The 19,069-nt window shown below is 39.2% G+C and overlaps 2 protein-coding genes across 2 annotated transcripts in view; one reads left to right on the top strand and one right to left on the bottom strand.

Annotated features, from left to right (window-relative positions):
• Positions 1–19,069, top strand: part of Lepr (leptin receptor) — a 100,460-nt gene that overhangs the window by 13,655 nt on the left and 67,736 nt on the right. Inside the window, exons 2-5 of the mRNA XM_032901686.1 lie at positions 1,586–1,645; positions 4,900–5,229; positions 7,361–7,484; positions 17,091–17,296. Coding sequence (XP_032757577.1) covers positions 1,606–1,645; positions 4,900–5,229; positions 7,361–7,484; positions 17,091–17,296 — 700 coding nt within the window. The 5' untranslated portion in view covers positions 1,586–1,605. The remainder of the gene's footprint in view (positions 1–1,585; positions 1,646–4,899; positions 5,230–7,360; positions 7,485–17,090; positions 17,297–19,069) is intronic.
• LOC116891476 (U1 small nuclear ribonucleoprotein C-like) lies at positions 954–1,477 on the bottom strand. Its single transcript, XM_032892619.1, has one exon. It carries the CDS (start codon positions 1,431–1,433, stop codon positions 954–956), a length of 480 nt encoding a protein of 159 aa, XP_032748510.1. The 5' UTR covers positions 1,434–1,477.

Genomic DNA, 19,069 nt, shown 5'->3' with positions numbered 1-19,069 from the left:
ATTGATGTGAGAGGGGCCAGCTCACTGTGGGCATTGGCACCCTAGGCTGGTAGTTCCTGGTGCTGTAAGAGAGCTGGCGGGCAAAGCTAGTAAGCTTCCTTCAGCTCCTACCTCCAGGGTCCTGCAGTTTGTACCTTAACTTCCTTAATGATGATGGATTGTTGTGTGGAAGTGCCAATGAGATAAACCCTTTGCTCCCAAGTTGCCCACAGCAATGGAAACCCCCACTATATAAATACTCTACTTATATCCCACACCCTCACACACACAAATTTATGTACACACATAACCACACATATGCATGTATATACGCTATATACACATATAAACATATTATAAAAATACACATAGTCACACATATACACCATACATACATACATACATAATATATACACATATACACATAATAGGCTACACATACACAATACACATATACACCCCACACATATATACACACCATATACCCCATAGACACACAATATACATATATAACATGTACATCGTATCCTATCAACACCATACACAAATGTGCACCACACACACACACACACACACACACACACACACACACACACACTCACTTCATAGTCAAGATATATACACTATAATACATCTCCCTACAAACACATACACACTCATACACAGGAATGTGATTTAATGTGAAATGGAATGGTTCTCTGCTATTGACCCAGTATATTCAAACATGGAAGTGTAAGACTTATTTGTTTTTTTTTGTTTTTTTTTTTTTTAACTAAAAGAGGTGACGACTTTATTTTCACATTTCACAATGTAAGTGAAAACCGCACTTTTTTGTACCACTTCTCCCTCCAGAAGCGTTCCCTCCATTAGGAAGGGAAGTTCTTTGTCATGCGTCTAGTAAACACTCAAGCTGGGCACCAAGATCTCCTGGTGAAACAACAAGAAATACAAAAGGATAAAGAGCGCTTCTGCTCTTATCCGTCTGGCCGGGTCATGCCAGGCCCTGTGGGCACCATTATAGGGCGGGTGGGAGGCCTCACTACCCAAGGCCCGGGCATCAAGGGCACGTGGCCTTCCCTGGGTGGTCTCATCCCAGGAGCGGGTCCCACAGGCATCGTCCCAGGAGGAGGAGGGCCCATCATTGGCATCATGGGAGGGCCTCCCATGTGGGGTGCAGGCATCATGCCAGGCTGAGGAGGACCCGGGAGACTGGGGGGAGGCGGGATCATGGCCCCTGCAGGCGGAGGAGCAGAGAACAGAGCTGGAGGGATCTTTCCTTGTTGAAATGCAGCCGTTGTTTTGTCAATCAGGCTCTGGGCCTGTTCTTCCATCCATTTCTGATAATAGTCTTTCACATTCTCTTTGTGTTTCCGACCACTGCAGTGTGTCTTCCTCACAGACGGAGAATCGTGGGTAAGATACGTATCACAGTAGTCACAATAAAACTTGGGCATGTTGCTCCACAGGCCGTTGGCTATCCCGGTCCCCGCCGCCAGGAACTGACAAGACTTATTTGTTATCTTTTGTCTTTTGTATTTTCCATAGACTGTCAGTACATATGAATTTTCTATGTGTACTGATTTGTTTTTGATTTATTCTTTTCCAGGTGTATATCTCTGAAGTAACATGACGTGTCAGAAATTCTATGTGGTTTTGTTACACTGGGGTAAGTTGCATACACCTTTGTGTATTTGGAAGGATATTTCTATAGATTGATTCCTAAAGAGGAACTTTATGTTGAACAATGTGTTTTGTGGTCAAAACCCAGGTCTATAAATAGCTGTTCTGTAGTTCCATGAGCATCTTTTTACCCTATCAAAGAAGACAAGTATAACATTTTGTTTCAATTTTATCTATTTGATTTTTTTTAAACTAACTTTATTTCTAATGAGATTTTTAGTTCGTACATTTCAACTATCTGTTGGTCTTAGACAACTTTTAGAATTTTAAAATATGTAATAGACTTTTAGCTCTGCATTAAGGCTCCATAGAGAGACAGAATTGATGATGGTGATAATGTGTGTATGTACACATGTGTGCACACCTATGTACACACATGAAGATGTTCATAAGCAGCTGGATCATGTAATTCAGTTCTAAGATTTGTCATTGGAAAACTGCAGACCCGGGAAAGCCAATGGTGTCTAAGTGTAAAAGTCTGATGCACACGTACACAACTACATTCATGTGTATAAACACAGGTGTACACTTTTGTAATAACGACAATCTGATGCTCTTAGGGGATGTTATCAAAGAATGGTGCTCAGCTTGGCTAATGCCTGTCAGTTTTGTCTTTTTGAGAATTGCCTTTCTAACAGGAGTCAGGTGGTGCAGCATTGTGATTTTTGTTTTGGTTTATGTGGTGATTAGTGAGGCTGAACATTTCACACACATCAATTATCATTTATATATACATACATGTATATGTATATACACATATATTTACGCATATTTCTTTGTCATAGTTTCCATATTCCCAGTAACTACATCTCTCTCCCAACTTCACGTCCCCCTGTGGTCCTTTGTTTATTGTGGATATTAACTCCATATTAGACATACAGTTTATAGACATTTCACCCCATTCTGAAGTTCGACATATGAACAGTCATTCTGTTGTGTATTCCCTTGCAGTGTCAAATCTAGAGTCTGACATAATCTTTGAATATTTTTGCTGTAATTGCCAGTGACTTAGGAATATGTCCCAAATTATCATGTAGTTCAGTGTCAGTCTTTCCTGGTTTTGTCTCTGCTATTTGGGCTAATGATCCATCTTAAGTTAATTTTGTGTGTGATGAAAAGATGAGGATATTCTTTTTCCCTCCCTCCCTCCCTCCCTCCCTCCTTCCCTCCTTCCTTCCTTCCTTCCTTCCTTCCTTCTTTCCTTCTTTGACTTATGTATATCTATTTTAGCCAGTGCCATTTACTAAAGAGACCATTTATTCTCCAGGGCATTTTTGGCAGGCAGTTTGTTGAAGCTTAATTGGTTCTAGAGACACAGATTTATTCCTGAGTTCTCGATTGTGAGCCATTGGCTCATGCATCTTTTTATGTCAGCACTGAACTGCTTTAGGTTTGGAATCAGATTTATTCTGATCTCAAAACAGGGTTTCTCTGTGTAGCACTGGCCATCCTAGAACTTGCTGAGGACCACTGGCAGATCTGCCTGCTTCTGCCTCCAGAGTTCTTCAACCACAGGCCAGGCATGCTCTGCCATTCATAGCTGCAGTCAGCTTTGTTCTTGATCTTGAATTCTTTGGCTTTTGGTAATCCTTAATGTTTTCATATGAACCTTTGTATCGTTTATTTCTATTTCTGTTGAGAATGTTTTTGGCATTTTGATATGGATTGCACTGAATTTGTCCACTGATTTGGGTAGTAGATTTTTTTTAAAAAATAGCTATTCTTTCAATTGTATGAAAATAGAGCATTTTCCCATTTGTGTTGTCTTTCATTTCTGTCATGTTTTATAGTTAGTGTAGAAATCTTTCAGTCCCTTGATGCTTTTAAAAATGTAGTTATTATAAATGGGACATCCTCTCCCTTTTTATTCCAGTCCCCCTCTTTTGAGACAGGGCTCTCATGGTGTTGCCCAGGCTGGTCTTGAAACTGATGGCTCTAATGATCCTCCTGCCTCAGCCTCCTGAGTAGCTGGAACTGCAAATGCTCTATAAGTGTATTTTTTTTTAAAAGAAATCTTTTCCTTGTGTTTTGATAATCATTGTCATCTGAAGTGTGTAGCTCATATCAGGGTTCACGTTTGTCCATCCTGAGCCTTGGACAAAGGCAAGATGACATTTCCTGACTACTATAGAAACCAGCGTTCCTGCCTGCTTTTTCTCCATGTCCTGCTTTTTCATCCTTCTGCTCCTGAAATCCTGGCAACCGGTGTCCTTGGTGGAATCATGCAGATTGCATCATTGTGATGGGTTGTTAGGGACATACATGTAAATGTCCTATGTCTCTTCATGGCTTGATTTTATACTTCTCTTTGAACTGAATATTATGCCTTTGTCTGAATTATGCAGTCTATTTATCCTTTAGACATCAAAGAACATTGTTTGCTTCTGGTTTTTTTTTTTTTTTTTTTTTTACACTTTCTCCAAACCTTCATTCCATACAAATCCATACACAAATTAGAACTCTCTATGTTGGTGAATATCCACAGTGAGAAGTCACCAGACTGTTTGGACATTTGTAAAATGAAGATGTATAGCGAGTCAATTGTTTACCTCCAGAATGTACTTATTTAAAGGTAAATGTAAAACCCGAGGCTTTCCAGGCACAGTTCTGTGAGTGTTCTTAGGTTTATGTTTAAAAGGCCATGGTTCATCCACAGTATGGATTTCCTGGAGGGAGTGTGTTGTTTTGTGTCACTTCCTGGAGAGCCTATGGGTATTTCCTATGTGACGGCAAACATCTGGAGGCTCCTGGGAAGGTTCAGGAGACATCAAACTGTCTCTAAGGACAAACTCTGAAAGTGATCATGGAAATTGTTAACATACTGTTTTCTAACTCTTCTAATGAATGTTAAGAGTGCTTTAGTGCTTACTGATAAATTAAACACTCTGATATTTCTTATTTATTCTTAAAGTTAGATAATTTTTGTATAAAAAGGAAGAGAATTGATGTAAATTTTCTCATACTAAGATGTAAACGTGTTAAATGAATGAGGAAAATTGAGGCAAGAATTTCCAGAGGAGAGATGCCAGGGAATGGAATTAGTCCAGTAAATATATCAACTTCTCCAGTGGACCACACTGGAAGGTAGGTGCTCAGGGCTGTTCACTAGACACGGACTCAGCACCCTGAAGGCTAAATATTTCTACTCAGAAACGCTACACCTTTTAATCTCCAATATTCCCTAGTTAATCTTCATCAGGATGATGGCTCGTTTTCTGTGTCTTTTTGCTGTCCTAACAGAATTTCTGTATGTGATAACTGCACTTAACCTGGCCTATCCAACCTCTCCCTGGAGATTTAAGCTGTTTTGTGCACCACCGAGTACAACTGATGACTCCTTTCTCTCTCCTGCTGGAGGCCCAAACAATTCTTCGTCTTTGAAGGGGGCTTCTGAAGCACTTGTTGAAGCTAAATTTAATTCAAGTGGTATCTACGTTTCCGAGTTATCCAAAACCATTTTCCACTGTTGCTTTGGGAATGAGCAAGGTCAAAACTGCTCCGCACTCACAGGCAACACTGAAGGGAAGACGCTGGCTTCAGTGGTGAAGCCTTTAGTTTTCCGCCAACTAGGTAAGTACCTTGATACCCCAAGTGTATGCAGGGCTGTGCTCTGCCTGCATTCAGCAAAGCGTTTCTGTTCTCTGAAACTTCTATGGATTAGATGGGTTTTTATGTAGTTAACATATATTATAATTTTTGTATTAGTATGAAGATTAGGATTAATTGTGTGATTAGTAAATATGCTCTGAACATTTTATACCCAAAAACCTGTCATTAAGAGAACTCTTTTACCTGTAAATACACTGTTTGGAATCTAAATTTTCTTGGAAGTACAAAATGCACGCTTTAAACAGATAAATATCGAATTATTAACAACACGTTGAAGTAACTAAATTTAAAAATATTTATGAATTTTGTGCAGGCTAAGAATCTCCCTGAAACAATACATATTATACTGAGTGACTTTAATTGTTGTCTTAAGAATTATATATCCCAAAAGCGTATTTAATTTTGCATATGAAAATTAAAACAACAAAATTATTTCTAAGTTTTCTGAAAGGGCTGAAAAGACTTAACTGAGTCAATTAGATGAAAAGACCCAAATTATGGAAAAATAGAAGTAAGGACTCTTGTATGTATGGTGTTTGTTGGGATTTCACATTCGATGCTAATGACCCTTCTGTCCAGATAATTCTTCAGACTGACCTCTGTACTGCAGAATGTTTAATGATAGCCCTGGTCTCTATCCAACAATACAAGAAATATCTCCAGCCACCACTGTGGCGTGTGAGAGACAAAGACATGCAGGAGGTTTCGGAGGTCCAGTCCAGCCTGGGCTACAAAATGAGAACCCTGTCTCAACAAGGAAACCCACCTAAAGCAGTCTTCGGAGGTTGCCAGATGGTCCCTCCTCTACCCAGTTGCTCACTTTTGATTATGTGGAGAAGAAGCACCCCGTGTTGAAACCAGTTTATGAGTAAGAAGGGTTTGGAGAGATGGCTCAGTGAGTAAGAGCACTTGCTGCTCCTGAAGAAGACACAGGTTCAGTTTCTGCCATTCACGTCAGAAGACACCAACCACCTCCAGTTCCAGCTCTCTTCTGGTCTCTGTACACTTGCACGCTTTCGGTACTCTACACACACACACACAGACACACACACACAGACACACACACAGACAGACACACTCACACACACAGAAATAAAGCAAAATAAATCATTGCAAAAAGGATAATGTTGAAATTTAATTATGTTATAAAACTAGATTTTAAAAACAAGTAGGACTAATTTTAGCCCATAAATGTTAATATCATTTTGAATGAAGCTTTTTTTTACTAGTAAAGGAATGCCTTAGCCAATCCATTGATTTTTAATTAAGCTAAGAATGAATGAATCTTAGTAATGAGTCTCGAATGATAAAGATGTTATCACATTCTTTACTTCTGGGGGTGGGAAATGATTACCATACTGCGTATTTTAACTTAGTATGAAAATGGCTAATAACTAGTTATTTTCTAAGGGAACTGTTTTTGTGACTAAAATAATAGGGTAAGTAATGACTATTAAATATTTCGATTTGTTATTCTTTCACATAGGTTTCCCTTTTATACAAGGCATCCAGTAACTGGGAATACTTCTCATTTGGAGAAATATGTTAATGTTGTCTCAAGTTAGTTTTGTCTTGTTAGTCATGCCATACATTTTTTTAAAAAAGATTTACTTTCATTTTTTTATTTATACGTACATATATATTTCTGTATAAACGATGGCACTTGTGTTCGATTGCCCATGGAGGCCAGAAAATGTCCTCCCATCTCTAGGAGCTGGAGTTACAAGGGGTTACAGGTAGTTGTCTTATTTGATGTAGTGATTTCCCTTGAAAAGTAAACATTAACTAGGTAAATAAAAATGAGTCTCATCCTGTTTGGGTGGCTTGAGATTAAAACCGAGTTGAGAAATAATAATTGAATTTAATTTTCCGATTTGCAACAGGTTGGGGTGTGATGGGGGTAAGGGACTAAAATGAAGGTAGAAGACACTGAAAAGCTCATGCAAGTACATCCCTACTAGGGCCTGTTTTCCCCTCTCAGAATGATCAGCGGAAGTTGTATCAGAACACTGCTAAATTCAATTTAGTGCTTCTCTTTCACTGGGTTGTTGAGAGTGTTTTTCAGGTTTAATGCAGTTTATTTTTAATGCAGGTGTAAACTGGGACATAGAGTGCTGGATGAAAGGGGACTTGACATTATTCATCTGTCATATGGAACCATTACTTAAGAACCCCTTCAAGAATTATGACTCTAAGGTTCACCTTTTATATGATCTGTGAGTACCGATGAAATTAATTTGGCTGGCCGTATGACCTGATTTGTTTAAAGCACAGAAGTGGATTATGAACCCCTCTCCTCCCTGCACCTCTTTTTGCAGCTGTGTACATTGTAGAGAGCCATTTGGATGTCTTTTATACAACAGTCTTCTTTATTAGCTTTCCTATCTCTCTTCCTGTTTATTTAGGCACAGAGATACTGCAGATATGGTTGGACGAAAAGACATGCGGATGTTGTAAGATATGTCTCTGTGTGAATTGCCCAATGTGTTTATTGTATGAACTATGCCATGCTCTTTTTGATGCATCCCTATCCACTTGCTGGATGTGTGAGGTTTTTTCCACTGTGTATAAACCAATTAAAAACTTGATATTGACCGAAAGAAGTTAAATGGATGGGTAGCAGTTGGAAGTGTGTTAGAAGGACTGTAGTCTTACTGAGGGATTGATGTGATGAAGAGAGTGAAGAGTCTCTAGCTTTCTAATGATCTGGTGAATTCCTGAAGCCAGTAGAACTCAGCACCACCATGGCAGGAGGACTTGGGTTTATAGGCAGTCCCCCTTATAGGAGCAGACTTCTGGAGAGGGTAGTTAGATGAGAGATGTGTCCAAATTGAAAGAACTGATAATGCTTCAGTAATGAAATGGAATGAGAAAAAAAAGTGAAGAACCTAGTTTCCATTGTGTGTTAATTAATTGAACTGTCATAAGACAGTTCTCCATTTTAAAGATTTTGGGGGAGTGTAATGTACTTAAAATGAATCAAACCTTTCACTTCTGTCTTTGAAACACCTACATAGTAAGAGCTAGAAGATAGAGAGAAGGGCTATAAATAGCCATCTTCTGGACAGGGCACCAGATATTGAAATCACAAGCTAACAGTGCTTGTGGTTGCTTGCACTGAGCATGCTCAAGACTGGCTCTGTCAGTAGTCAGTCATGGATGTCGGAGGATTTCATGGGGGCTCTACTCTATGTGCTGGTTACTTTTTGTGATAAAGCACAATGACCAAGGCAATTTATAAAAAAAAAAAAAAATTAACTTGAGCTTATGACTTCAGAGGGTTAGGGTCCATGATGGCAGAATGAAGGCATGGCAGCAGGGATAGCTCATTTCAAAATGCAAAGTAGGAGGTAGAGGGTACCTTGGCAAAAGATGCTAGTCTTTGAAACCTCGAAGCCAACCCCTAGTGACACACTTCCTCCTACTAGGCCATACCTCCTAATCCTTCCAAAATAGTTCCACTAATTGGGAACCAAGTATTCAGATATATAAGTGTATGGGGGCCATTCTTATTCAAATAGACCACACCCTCCATACTGAACTGATAGCTACAGATAGATTCTGGGAGAGGAGGAGTCATTGTCTTTACCTGTCCACTGTTGAGCTCCCTCAGGCCCCATGATCACTCTGGTGGCCCTGGTTAATGTCAGTGAGTCACAACATAAGACAAAAAGACATGAATTGTTTAGGTTTAGTCCAGGTATTTTTGAAAGACATGTGCTCATGACTAAGCACAGGTGTCGCTTCCATCTCTGGTCTGAAAGGAAGGTGGTAAAAGGACACCTCCTCTTATAACCCAGCAGAAGCTCCAGAGCTGAGACTGAAGACAGTGGTAGTGTACTCACATTACATGAAATAAATAAAATTCCAACAGGAAGTGCTGGTGATAAAAAGAAGAATAAATGTTTGTGAGGCCTTTAGCCCATGCCATATTTACTTATTATCTTTATCAAAAATGTGTAATTTGTCAAATGGAATTCAGGTTGTGTTCACCCAGATTGCCACATGAGCTATTATGTACATTGAACCCCTCTGTGGTCTCAGTTGGTGGCTAAAGTGATTGGTAAGGCAATTCCTGTTATATATGCCATTCTATCTGTATGAAAGAAGGAAAATTATTTTTTAAAGTGATTGAAAAAAAAGATTCTCAGGCTTGAGAAATTTACAGCTATAATTTAGGTAGAGTTTAGTTGATCTCTCTGAATCACTCTGGTCAAAGAGGACCATTGATTTAATAATAATAATAATAATAATAATAATAATAATAATAATAGTAATAATAATAATCATCTCTAAATCCAAATAAAATATTTAGTCTACTGCATTTCTTCTAAGCTCTTCCTTTCTACCTGACACCAGGAAAGCTTTACACTGATTGTCTTATACATTAAAACCTTGGTGATTCATTGTGAGCTAACTTGCACAAATAATTACAAATAATCCATATATATATGCATCCTTAAGGAAACATAATCACATGATCATCTCAATTGATACAGGAAAGACCTTTGACAGGGCTCAATATCCCTTTGTGGATGAAAGCCTTGAAGAAACCAGGAATAGAAGGAAAAATACCTCAACATAAAGACCTTGTATAACAGACCTATAGCTGTGTGCGTGTGTGTGTGTGTGTGTGTGTGTGTGTGTGTGTGTGTGTGTGTATGCATGTATGCACACATCCCTGTGTACATCTATATTATTTATATGTGTGTTTGTAGGTTATGAGTCTATAGGGGGGATCATGAGAGGAGAGGGAGATATTCTTAAGGAAGGTAGGAAATATGGTAATGAAATACACGTAATTGAAAAGCAAAAGTGGAGAACTAAAAAAAAAAGTGTGGAGAACTAACCCAGGTAGAGAGGGAACCAGCTACAGAGGTGAGGGGGTCATATGGGAGCAGTGGAGAAGGAAATGGCTGAGAACAAACTGTAAGGGCACACAGCTATGAAGAAGCCGCAGTGAAAGCTAGGACCTGTATTATCACCTAAGCTATTAATTAAAAAGAAAAGAAAACCTCAAAACGGTATGCAAAATGAAGAAAGGAAACAGTTGAGAGGAAGTGTCAACGTGTCAAATATGAAGAGTTACCATCTTCATTTCTGTGGTAGACTTTTGGTTCACCAAGACCTTGGGCTCTGCACACATCTGTGAAAGTAGAAAGTTGGTGAGTTGCAGTTGTCCCCAACAGAAGTGTTTCCAGTGACTGCCTCCCTTCTGTGTTCAGTTAACATGTCTGTAAACAACGAAATGAGAGTCAGTGCAGTGCAGGTGGTGTTGGTCCTGCAAGCATAGTTAACCATATTAATTTATCTTTTAACACATACATAAAATAGCTGAAAATGTAAAATTAATGACACTTTTAGAAATACTATATCTATACCTCCATGGCTGCCTTTGTCTGCAACTAGTAATTGCTGTGACTGAATACTGAAAGGTCAAGTTTGACAGTCCTTGCACATGGAATAAATTGGCTTGCCAGACACATGGAAAAATATCATAATTAGATATTTCTAGTTAATTTTCCTTTTTGGCCAGGTTAGAGAGGGAACCAGCTAAACAAATTATGGTCTGGTAGATTTCGCAACCAACTGGTTACACTGGTTAGATTTTTGTCAATTTGACACATATCAGGGCTGCCTCCATCACACTGGCCTATGTACATGTCTGTGCAGCTTTTTCTTGATTGCTGATTGATGTGGGAGGGCCCAGCTTTCCTGGACAGTGTCGTTCTGGGCAAGTGGGCCTAGGTTATAGAGAAATCAAGTCAATAGGCAGCAGTCCTCTGTGATTTCTGCTTCAAGTTCCTGCTTTGGGTTCTGTGGTCAAACTCCCCCGAAATGGGCTTGACTAGACACCCTTTCCCCCTCAAGCAGTTTTTGGTCCTTTTTGTTTTTAATAGAAAAGAAAACTAAAACAATTTAATTTTTAAATGAGAATGCTCATGATCGTCCAGCGGCAAGTACTTCCAGAGGTCAGACGGGTAAATCCCTGGCCTGCATCTAGTTGTTAGGGCATTTAGTCTCCAACTTGCTGGCTAAGCTCACATGGGCAATTGCTCTCTGTGGCATAATCTGCCAGGATTTCCAGACCTTCTGCTTGTGTCATATTCCATGTATGCTATATACCCAGGATCATCCTTCAGCTGGGGTCAGGGTAAGGGGCGTTGTAAAGTGGTCTACTCCCAATAGAAGCTTTATGAGTTATCTTTTCCATGTTTAGATTTTAAAAATTAGTTTTGGTGTCCGGTCATGAGTGCTGGCTGCATTTATGGATGGGAAGCTCTTTGCTTCTTTCACCAGTGTGGATGGGTGCTTCTATCCAGAAAGGTCATTTCTTCTCAAAAGCTGGGGGCTTGGAAGCCAGAGAGAACATCCACTGTCCTATGTCCAGACACTGATTCCAGGATGTTGGTTACAGTTGAGTGTCACAGCAGGATCTTTAGCGTCTGGATCCAACTCCATTTTGAAAACCACTTTAACATCTCCAAATGCTTTGATAATGATAATGATTTTATGACTAATCTTACTTATTTAGAAATGTTGGGACTTGCTTTAAAATAGTAATTAAAGGTGTTATTTTATTTTAAGGAAATCACCCCCGTGTTCTATTAAAATTCACAAGAGACATCTTCCAAAGTGTGAAAAAGTGTATTTTTCAGGAGCTAAAATCTGATGTTTAAAAAGGATTTAAAAACCTATAAATACATCCTTGAAGGAAAAGTATTGTTTGAGCTCAGATATTAATGTTTGTCTGCGTACTTGAAGGAGAGTTGCTCTAAGAAATGTGATATTCCAAGACTGCTTTAGACATTCATTTTAGACCAAGGAGGAAGTTCTTCCTTTCCTTTTGTAAGGTCCCTACAGTATACAACCACATTCTGAGCTGAGTGTGGGCAACAGTGTTTACCACATGCTTTTTTTCCTAGAGAGACTACACACATGACTATTCACTCCAGATAGGGAACCCATGGTAGACCAAAGTGAAGATACCATCAAGATCCAACTTGGTAAACCAATGAGTTTTATTGGGGTTAATTATAGGAATATGGGTGAGGGGTTATTTACATGAGAAGAGTTGACTCAAATACAGCTACATCACTAAATCCCATCCCAGCATTAATGACTGCTCACCAAAGCCAGGGGACCTGGGACACACTACACACATGGAGGCAGCTCAACAACTTGAGTTCCCAAGTGACTCAGTTGGTCTAAACCTCTTCCAGTTAGCTTGACTGATTTCTGCTTCTTATTGTTTCTTCTGGGTTTGGGGACGGCAATAGTGAATCTAATCAGTTTCAGGGACTTCCTGAAGCTATTTGTGTTATTTACCTTCTGACTTAAAGACCTTTCCTATATGATGGAATGTTTCAGTCTGTCAGGAAACCTCTACACAATATGTTTCATTGTGGAGCTGAAGCATGTTTTAAAAACATAAAATGCTACAGCCAAGTTAGAAAGTGTGGCCATGTAATAAAGAAAAGGACAGGACACACGAACTAAGGAACATCCAGCAGAAATTAAGAGTAGACAGGAGAGAGTGCAGAGCATTTGCCAGTGTACAAGGCACAGTCAGAACAGCTGGAGGACTGAAGCCTGAATGTGGTTGAGCTAGGAAGCCATTAAACACAGAGGACCATGGGCCAGGTCAGATGAGGAAGAGCTGCCTGCCAAGTCAAACAGTCAAACCTGGGTGTTTGAACCTTCTTGGCTACTAACAGCTGATTCCCATTTTGATCCCCGTTTTTTTTTTTTTTTTTTTTTTTGGTGTGTGTGTGTGTGTGTGTGTGTGTGTGTTTGTTTGTTTTGTTTTGGTTTGGTTTTCTTTAAATCAGCATATGGTGATTGCAAAATCCACTTGTTTGAGCCTTAGTGCCTTGGTTTCACTGTTTTGATTGACGCTACCTAATTTGCACATTGTGAAGCACATTCTTTTGATGTCACTTATAAACCTGCTCTTCCTAGAAACTCAATGTGTAGTTCCACACTTTGACTAGCCCTTCTCTCAACTATGCTATTCCTATCCCCCTATAACTTCAGATATGGTTCTCCATGAGTCTTAGCGTCTCTTGGGGTACTTAGTCTCATTTGATGACCTCCCTCTTTTGACCCTTTCTTAATGGGAGACACCTGAATCCTTTCCTGAGTGCCCCCTGGCAAACAGCTTTACTAGACATATTCAGCTCTTGCTGCGCTTGTGTCCAATATTAATGGACACAAAGTTAAGACAGTCTTGTTTATCTCCCTCTCTACCAGGAAATGCCTGACCCCAGATTACCCATGGGGATGACGTGAAGGTTTTGGATGTTGCTTAACCAGGGAGAATCAGACAAGCTTTTTCATGTGATCCAGGGTCACTAGGCTTTTCCTATTTCGCTGGCCTACCGTAGTTTTAGGGTTTATTCTAAAAGCTCGTTTTCTCCTGTGGATAAGCCCTTCTCCCTTCTGTCTTTGCCCAGAACCATTTCTTGACTTTAACTTACTTTTGGAGAAGCTAGATGTCACATAATTCCTGTGTCCTCAAATGAGGGAGCTAGACATATTTTGGTTATCTAGCCAACAAGGACGAAACTTTCCCTCCTGACTTTGGACCCTATCTTCTGTTCTTTTAGTAACATTAGAAAGAAAATTTCCTCCTTAGAATTTAAATTGCTCTATGAAAAAGTAGTTAAATCCAGGCCCTATGCAGGCCCACTAAGGCAAAACTGTATCCAGAATCTAAGTTCTACTTCTGGCCCTGGAGAGACTTGACCTTCTTTCTAAACAATCTCTGTTTAAGAGATCTAGACACCCTGTCAACAACTGGGCAAGAGTCTATTCTCTTAGTCCCAGAAGTAGGTTAATACTTATGCTTCTCACCTAAATCTACCAGATTGCCCATGAGATTTCTTTCTGTGTATACCTTTCTTTTCTTTCTTCCTCTTGTCCTTGTTGACTCTCCATTTGTTTGGAGAAAGAACTTGGTATAGTACAGTTTACCTCCTCTGTACGATTTATCTAGCTCAGAGCTTTCTACCGCGGCCGAGCCAGTGGGTCTCAGGTAGAGGTAGAATGTTTGTGTTTTTTAAAAGACACAGAATCCATGAAATTTTCACATGAGGTCTAAGAATCATTAGTCTTTGTATTATTTGGTATTAGTAGGGTAAAGTTTTGTTGAACCATTTTTACAGCTCACTGGTATGAAACATCAAATAGGCAATTTACAAAGCTAAGATAGGTAAAGTTCTTATTCAAGAGCTGGGGAGTGGGGTTTACTGCCAACTTTTTTAAGTCAGGACTTTAGGTAGTACACTTTGGTGGTATTCTTGCACTAATTTAGCTTAGGCCTGGCTTAGAAAATGCTAATGATTTTATAGAGAAAATTTCTGGGAAGAAAAAATTGTACCAAAAGTCAGAGGACCAAATGTACCTTCTATGAACTATGTGTGGCTGTTAACAATGAATTTTAAGTTCTAAATACTTATGTCACTAACTAGAAAAATTTGCCCAAGGTAAAGTTCATAAAGAAGTCAAATTTAAAATCAATTTGACAAATGTTCTTGCATCATTATGTTCTTTCAAGTACATTTTGTTCACATAAAGGATTAAATACTAGTTCTGTGTGTGTGTGTGTGTGTGTGTGTGTGTGTGTGTGAGAGAGAGAGAGACAGAGAGAGAGAGAGAGAGAGAGAGAGAGAGAGAGAGAACAACCTTGAGTGTCAGTCATTAAATCCCATCTTGTTTTGAAGCAGGGTGTCTTGTTGGTTGCTAGCTAGCCTGAGAGCTTGTGGGGATTCTTCTATTTCTGCTTCCATTGTATAGTGAAAGTACTGGGATCACAGATGCTTGCAATCGCATCCCACTTTTATGTGACTTCACTGAATTCAAAATAAGGTCCTCATGATCGTATAGCATGCACTTTACCCACTTTACATCCCCTCAGCCTCTACATTCTTTCTCTTCTCCTTCGCACGTGTCTTAGGGTTCCATTGCTATGAAGAGACACGATGACCACAGGAACTCCTGTAAAGGAAAACATTTAATTGAGGCTGGCTTATAGTTTCAGAGGTTTAGTCTATTATCATTATGTCAGAAAGCATGGCAATGAGCAAACGTGATACTGGAAGATCCAAGAGTTCTATATCTTGATCTACAGGCAGCAAAGGAGTATTAACCTCAAAGTCCACACTTCTTTCAACAAGCTCATGGCTCCTAATAGTACCATTCCCTATGGCCAAGTATGATTCTATGGGGGCCACACCTATTCAAACCACCATAATCACTAAATTTAATTCTTATATATATGAACAAGTGTATTTACTTTTCAAGGTAAGTAATAATTAAATAGATGGTAGCAAGTTGCATTTTTGGGTCCACGTTCCCCTTGTCTTAGCAGAAAGTCTACTGCTCTTGGCAAACACTGTTTTTCTGTGGGAGGGATGGCTTGTTTTGTACAATTTGGCAATGTTAAATGATAGCTTGTTGCAAGGTGAACTTAGTATGGCTAGGATGTGGAGAACTAATCTCACGGCCTGGGTCAAATTGTTTGACAGTGTTGTTTGGCTCTTACTCCTGATGCATATTGTCTCCTTGTTATATTAATTATTAGAGAAGAGTTGAACTTTTCACCAGTAATTATGAAATAGCCTAGTTCTGCCTGTTATTATGTACACACATATTATATGTAGTTCCGGTGACCCCCTCCACAACCGTTTTGTTATGAATGGCCTGCTTTCCCTTGGTAAATAATTATTGCACTGCTTTCGACTTTATTGACATGAATGTAGCTCTTCAGTGTTGATTTGTCTTGAAATAGCATATCTTTTTCTAACCATCTTGTTGAGTAAACTTGAGTCTTAGTATTAAAATTGATTTCTTGTGAGAGGTTTATAATTGAGTCTTATTATTTTTTCCCGTAATTTGCTACTGACTGCCTTCTAATTGGTGTATTTATGCTATTTGCATTTAATGCCACCAACTCTAGTTTCAAGCCTTCTTTTTTTTATTTTTTTCTCTTTGTCTTTTTTTTTTTTTTTTTTTTTTTTTGGTTTTTTGTTTTTTTTTTTTTGGAGTCAGTTTCTCTGTGAAGCTCTGGTTGGCCTGGGACTTGCTCTGTAGACCAGACTGACCTTGAACTCAAAAGGCCTACTTCTGCATCCCGAGGGCTGGGATTAAAGACGTGAGCAACTGGTTGCATTTTTTTTTTCTTGGTTTTAGCTCATTTTTATGATCCCATTAAATCTGCTTTGTTGCTTGTTAGCTTTATCTGCATGACCTATTAGTTTAGTAGCTTGAATTATGACAAATCTTAGAATGTAAGTGACTTTATACCGCTTTGTTGTGTGTCATTTTATACAGCTCCAGTTCCCTCCAAGCTTGGTGTTAGTACTGCATACTTTAGTGCGGACTACGCAATACCCTGTAAATACATGGCTGCCAACCTTGATTTAATCAGCTAATAAATAATTATCCTTTGAGTCAACTTCATTCCTTTGTGTGACACCAGATTTCAAGCTGCTTTTATTTTCTTGTGTCCAGAGCCTTCCTATAACATTTTTATAATGCAGATCTGAAGATGATTCGTTAAGTTTAGGCATATCTGAAAAAGCCTTTATTTCATATTTGATTTTACGGATATTTTCACTGTAGGTGGTATGTTAGGGCTGTGGCTTCTCTTTCTGGTTAGTGCTTTGTTCCCTTGCTTATGCTACCTTGGCAGTCAATCTGCTCTAATTCTCTATGTTTTTCAGATACGGCCTGCTTTTAACCTGGATTTGATATCCTGCTTCCCAAACCTGCCCAGTCTCTATATCCCTCTTACAGTTTGCTCTTATATTTAAATATAGGCCTGAAGTTATAGATGATTTGCCTCTGCCCCCACTGAAAGACAGCTTTCAGACTGTCCAGTGCAACTGCAGTGTTCAGGAATGCGAATGTCATGTTCCAGTACCCAGAGCCAAAGTCAACTATGCTCTTCTGATGTATTTAGAAATCACATCTGCCGGTGTGAGTTTTCAGTCACCTCTAATGTCACTGCAGCCCATGCTTGTTGGTAAGTTGTACTTCAGAATGACAGTGGCCCTAAAATAGAAATCAATCATGCAAAGATGTTGAAAGGTTCCTTGTGGGTTAAAGATTTTTTTTTACTGGCTTACATCACTGTGATCACTACTGGACAACATGGGGAATGCAGTCTTAGGGTGTTACAGGCAACTTCTCCATGTGTTCGGTAGTAAAAGTCTCTAACGTTAGCACTGAAATGGTCTTTTGAAGCAGCTGTGCCTCCTTATTAAAAACATTTTTACCTGAATTTATTTCTCCAATAAATATATCTTAGAAGTCATGTGTGCAGGGATTAGTATTGAGGCTGGAGACACTGCGAGGAATGGGGCAGGGCTCCTACTCACACAGCAGAGTTGTGGTACTGAGCAGAGTCAATACAGAGCAGTAAGCAGTCAAGCCATCCACTGTGCAGGCCAAGTACAAGACAACCTTGTATGAGTGGAGCACCTCATTTTTTTTTTTATTGCAAAGATCTTCAAGTCTCCTTTAATAAACTTACATATTTAATTCATAGTTGTGAATTAACCTAGGCAGGTATTAAGGTACTTACTTAGCTTTATATACACAGCGACATACATTGTGTTCAATTGTATGTTACTTAGCACTTTTACTATCTTTTATTTCCATTTTCCTGAAATGATAACATGCATCTCTTCATATGTGTGCACGTGTGTGGGCAGGTGCATGTGGAGGGCAAAGGTCAATGTTGAATTTCCTCCTTTATTGCTCTATTTTACTTTATTTTATTTTACTTTATTATGAGAGCACTTCTCACTGAGACTGGAGCCCAACCGTTTGGCAAGACTAGCTGGGTCGTGAGCTCCAGGGATCCTCCTGTCTTTGGCCCCTCAGCACTAGGAATGTAGGCACACACCACCATGCCTACATGTGGATGCTGGGGATCCAATCTCGCATGGTAGACACTTTACCAGGAGAGCATTCTCACCACCCTCTAAGCAACTCTCCACATTTGCCTTCGACTCATGGATCTTGATGCCACTGAACACACTTTTCTATTTCTCACACTTTTCCACAGAGCTCCAAACATTGCTTCTTTTTACATGACTTAAGATGGTATTTTGGACCCTTTGCTTAACAATTTTAACAGTAGAACGTCCATGTAATTCGTTCTTTAGAGACATAGCATGGCTCTTTTGCAACATAATGATAATAACACCCAAACAATTCAATTGTGGAATTATGTCACAGGAAAAAAATGATACAATATTTAGTGTCATATTCTTGTCCTTTCAAAATTAGGTAGTTTTAAAAAACACTTAGATCAGCACTGCATTTAATTTGATTTCCAAGAAGAGTAGTTAAGGTACCATGTGACCATTGAATTTATATGTATTCAGAAATTCCTAATTCTGTCCTAATACAGAGATATTAGGAAAAAAAAATCAATTTCTTATATTTGAATTTAAAATATCCAAAATTTGTAAATGCTGTGAAAGAATGAAGGCATATTATGTAGTAGCGTTGATTTGGGGATTGTCAGTTCTGCTATGATGGTCAATGATCTATTTAGTATTAACTAAATGAAGAAGAGGTATACATGTAAAACTCCAGAGTAAGAAGTGCTTCAAGCCAGAACACATTGGCTATGTCAAAGACAAAATCCCTGTGATGAAACTAGGAGCACTCGGATGTCCCCACATGTGGAGTTGATGGAATGTGCCACATAGGAGATTGAATCAGAGTTATTAAGGGACAAAGAACACCAGAGGCCACCAGGGTTAGAGAGTTGGGCTTGATGCCA

This window comes from Rattus rattus, chromosome 1 (genome assembly GCF_011064425.1).
Source record: "Rattus rattus isolate New Zealand chromosome 1, Rrattus_CSIRO_v1, whole genome shotgun sequence".
Lineage (NCBI taxonomy): Eukaryota > Metazoa > Chordata > Mammalia > Rodentia > Muridae > Rattus > Rattus rattus.
Note: the sequence above shows the minus strand (reverse complement) of the source record. Positions and strands in the feature narration are given on the sequence as shown.